Source organism: Colobus angolensis, unplaced genomic scaffold (assembly GCF_000951035.1).
Source record: "Colobus angolensis palliatus isolate OR3802 unplaced genomic scaffold, Cang.pa_1.0 Scaffold126, whole genome shotgun sequence".
Classification (NCBI taxonomy): domain Eukaryota; kingdom Metazoa; phylum Chordata; class Mammalia; order Primates; family Cercopithecidae; genus Colobus; species Colobus angolensis.
Genome location: NW_012113808.1, coordinates 8,169,100 through 8,173,551, shown reverse-complemented (window position 1 = coordinate 8,173,551; position 4,452 = coordinate 8,169,100). Strand labels below are relative to the sequence as shown.

At 42.0% G+C, this 4,452-nt stretch overlaps 1 protein-coding gene across 3 annotated transcripts in view; it reads left to right on the top strand.

Moving 5' to 3' along the window:
* The window catches only part of ADCY10 (adenylate cyclase 10 (soluble)), a 105,295-nt gene that overhangs the window by 11,633 nt on the left and 89,210 nt on the right, over positions 1–4,452 (top strand). Inside the window, exons 4-6 of one of the 3 annotated variants that reach the window (XM_011933402.1) lie at positions 1,012–1,050; positions 1,224–1,404; positions 3,480–3,685. In XM_011933402.1, coding sequence (XP_011788792.1) covers positions 1,245–1,404; positions 3,480–3,685 — 366 coding nt within the window. In that variant the 5' untranslated portion in view covers positions 1,012–1,050; positions 1,224–1,244. The remainder of the gene's footprint in view (positions 1–1,011; positions 1,051–1,223; positions 1,405–3,479; positions 3,686–4,452) is intronic. The other 2 variants (XM_011933401.1, XM_011933403.1) reach the window with 2 other exon arrangements.

Here is a 4,452-nt window from a genome sequence, read left to right as displayed (position 1 = left end):
CCTCCCAAAGTGCTGGGATTATAGGTGTAAGCCACCATGCCTGGCCTATCCAAGTATTTTTAAAAGCCAGCATCTATATAACCCAAAGATAGTCATTAAGAGATTGTTGTATGAGTAGATAAATGATTTATAATTAACTTCTCAATAATTTGTCTCCTAATGATAGATGCTGAAGCACTTAGAATAAACTAAAAACTTTAGTCCACTTGTCAACCTCTGCCTGCCACCTTGTTTACATTGTTAATTCAAACTATTCATGAAGACAACGGTTTACTCTGTTATGGCGAACTCCTGGCCTAGTGTTTTATCAGGCTCTGAGTTCCTTAGTAATATCTTGATGTTACCCACTAGACAAAATTTAATGCTTCATAAAAGCAGGAACTATGGTTGATTCCTTTCTGCATCTGACTTGGCACAACAGGTGCTTAGCCAATCCATGATGATGCATAACGAAAAGAGAGAATGGCCATTTACACCATACAGTCTAAATAAATAAAATACAAAGTTGGTAATAATAAAAAATGCAAGTGACTATGGTTGTGATTTTCCCATTCCCTGACTCCTAGTTTCTGTAGAGTCCTGTCATTCATCCACCCACCCATGCTTACGCAAGCCCCAGCCTATAACATATATTGATCAATAAATTAATTAAAAGCATTCCATTATCATGGGAGAAGGGCAACTGTCTTCAGACCTCATCAGAGAGCAGCTGTCTTCAGACCTCATCAGAAACCCTACCCGCCTTTCTCCTTTCTTTCCCCATTCACAGAAATGGAGCATAGACGTACACTGGTTCCACATATTCATTCTCCACTTGAGGAAACAGACTCAAATGGGTTAAGTGGCTTGTCTGGGATGAGATCTTTAGTATAAGTCTATTCTCTGAATCACTGTTCTTTTGACCTAGTTTCTATTCCACTAACAAAGAATGATTTTTTTTTTTTTTTTTTTTTTACTGCTTTTAAGGAATCAGTGTTTGATTTAATTTGTTGTTGTTGTTTTTTTTCTCAGAAGTGTTGATTTTTGGAGGAGACATCCTGAAATTTGCAGGTATGGGGGCTTACTAAGATAGGAGGGGTAAGAAAGGAGTGCTGAGATGCCTGTGCTTCTGTGCTGGGCACAAAGGAGGCATCCTAGAGAAGGCAGTGGCCAGGAGATAGGCTGAGGAATGCTTGATGAGTAAGTTTCTATACAGATCTCATACAAAATAGATTGATCCCCAGGGCAGGTCAAAAGCCCACGGCATGTCTCTCTCTGAAGGTGATGCACTGCTAGCCCTGTGGAGGGTGGAGCGAAAGCAGCTGAAAAACATGATCACAGTGGTAATTAAATGTAGCCTGGAGATCCATGGATTATTTGAGACCCACGAGTCTGAAGAAGGCCTAGACATCCGAGTCAAGATAGGTAAGCATTTGAGAAGGAATAAATCCTATGGCAGTTGGGACAGGTGTCTTGACTCCTGGGGCATCTCTCTCTCCCAAAGAGAAGCAGTAGAACATGGTGGCTCAGCCCCATGATGCCCTGGACTTTGGAATCAGGACAATCAGAATGTGAATTTTGGCTTCCTCACATACCAGTTGAGAGAATTTGGGCTACATAATATCTACCTAATAAGCTATTACAAAAAGTAAATTAGTTGGCATGGTAGTTGATGCATAGGAACCACTCAACAAAATAGTCTTTGTTACTGCTACTGCTTTTATTATTATTCCATCTTGCTGCTTGTCAAGGTTGTGCAGTATAAAACAAAATAGAGACTAGCTTGCCATCACATAGTTTCAGCAATGGCATGAGATTGGTCACCCCCTACCTCGTAAGAATGATGTGCGGGAAAAGCTTAACAGGTCAGCCTGCAGCACAGCTCCAGATTTATACAAGGCTTCTTAAGGTTATACATATAATGTAGCAACAATCACACATATTTCCTTATTACATTGCAGACACACACTACGCATGTGCAAATATTACCCACATTATATCACAGTCCTGAGATACAGGCATCATTGTATCCATTTCAAAGATGAAAAATGAGATTCTGAGAGGTATAAGTAATGAGTAACAGCTAGAGTTATGGTTGGTGATGTTAGTGTTAGCTTCTGCCTAACTAAACTTTGCAAAACTTAGAATTCTCACATGTCATACCTGATGGGATCATCAGCAGTTATACAATTAACTGTTTCTCAGCCTTCTTTAACCTAGGCCCACTTTCGATATTGTTAAAAATTTCCAAATAAGGCTGAGTGCAGTGACTCGTACCTGTAATCCCAGCACTTTGGGAGGCCAAGGTGGGTGGATCACCTGAGGTTGGGAGTTTGAGACCAGCCTGACCAACATGGTGAAACCCCATCTCTACTAAAATACAAAAATTAGCCAGGCGTGATGGTGGGTGCCTGTAATCTCAGCTACTCAGGAGGCTGAGGCAGGAGGATCACTTGAATCCACAAGGCAGAGGTTGCAGTGAGCCAAGATGGCGCCATTGCACTCCAGCCTGGGCTACAAGCATGAAACTCCATCTCAAAAAAAAAAAAAAAAAAACTCCAAAGAAGTTAAATATTTTGTTGAAAAAAAAATCAAAGTTATATAATACTGAATATTTTTTCTAAGTTAACACCCAAGGAGTCTGATGTGTTATCCTTCTTGAGAATGATGGGAACCCAGCCTCCTGTTGCATGCTGATTGGCTGTTAGAGAGGTGGGTCCCAGCACCTTTTTTTAGAGTAAGTCCGAACATCAGTGTGTTTCAGATAGAAAACAAACTGTATGTAGTATCAGGGGGAAATCAGCCTTGACAAATCAGTACAGCATAGAGCGAAGATAAAAAATAAACTTTGATTGTATTACAGTCATTTAAAAGAAATGTGTGTCATTTATAGTTCATTTATACATATATTTTGTGTACATGTCATGTTATACAATATCTGTCTTCTGTCACTCGGGTACCAAAACTTTCATTTACCAACTTAAAAACAATGAGAGAAACTGTTGTTGGGATGGGATGTCATCCCATCCCAAAAGAAGACAGTTACCCCAAAAGAAGTAACTGTCAAATGCATACTTCTTTTCCCCATCCTCTGTTGTCTAAAATTCGACCTGAAGGGATTATTTTTACAGTTTCAATCTCTGCTAAAATGCAAATTATCCCAAAATAAGAATTATTAAAAGTATTCCCTGTTGCCCTTAAGTATACATAATTGAAGAAAAGGTAAAAATAACTTTGGGGACTGGTAGGACCATGTAGGGAGATAAATGTTACAGACAGGCAAAAATTAGTGGTAGAACTTTCTAGCTTTGGAAGAAGGGGAGTTTTGGAAGGCCCGAGCCCAAAAGAGGTATGCCATAATTCCTATGTAAAGTTTTAGAAGTGAGATTTTGCTCTGAGATAGTATAGTCCCACAAAGATTATGATTTTTCCAAGAACCTGTGCTGCTGGGAAATAATCCAGAACTTCTTGTGCAAACCTATTCCTTGCCTTCTTGCCAGGACTGGCTGCTGGCCACATCAGCATGTTGGTCTTTGGAGATGAAACACACAGCCACTTTCTGGTGATTGGTCAGGCAGTGGACGATGTGCGCCTTGCACAGAACATGGCTCAGATGAATGATGTTATTCTGTCACCAAACTGCTGGCAGCTTTGTGACCGGAGCATGATTGAAATTAAGAGTATTCCAGATCAGAGAGCAGTTAAGGTGGGTGTGATGCTGCTACTTGCAGAAAAGTTCTGCCAGCCTGTAACAGAGGCACCCTGCCAGAAGAGTCACTGGGCATGCTGGTTTCATAAAGCTCCTGGGTTGGAGATTGGGATGGCGTCAGTCTGGGTTAGGCTACAGACGCTTTAGTCCAGGGCAGCTCCTCTGGGAGGAGCCAAGGCTGGTTAGCTTGAGGAGGAAATGATTAGGCTTCTTTGTGAGTAACTGAGGATATGGAATTTGGGGATTGAGGCCTTTTGAGGGGCTAGTGACCTAGCTTAAGGAACCAGAAGAGTCTGCTGGTTCACCCGGGAGCAGAGGGCAATAGTTTTAAAGGCTGTCATTGATCCTCACTTTCTTTACCCAACACCCTCCTAACCCAGGGTGAGGGATCACTGAGGGTAAAGATTGGAGTTGAGCAAGTGTGGCGAAGTTCAGTGATAGAAGACAGACTTTTCCTGTGGCTCTGCCTAGTAGAAAACATTGTGGTTAAGTTGCAGATTGACTATAAGCAGAACTGCCCCTGGGATATGGCCAATTAGAAAAGCTGTGCTTTGAGGGTATGAAAGTGAAAGAAAGGCTGGGTGCGGTGGCTCAAGCCTGTAATCCCAGCACTTTGGGAGGCCGAGATGGGTGGCTCACAAGGTCAGGAGATTGAGACCATCCTGGCTAACACGGTGAAACCCCGTCTCACTAAAAAATACAAAAAACTAGCCGAGCGAGGTGGCGGGCGCCTGTAGTCCCAGCTACTCAGGAGGCTGAGGCAG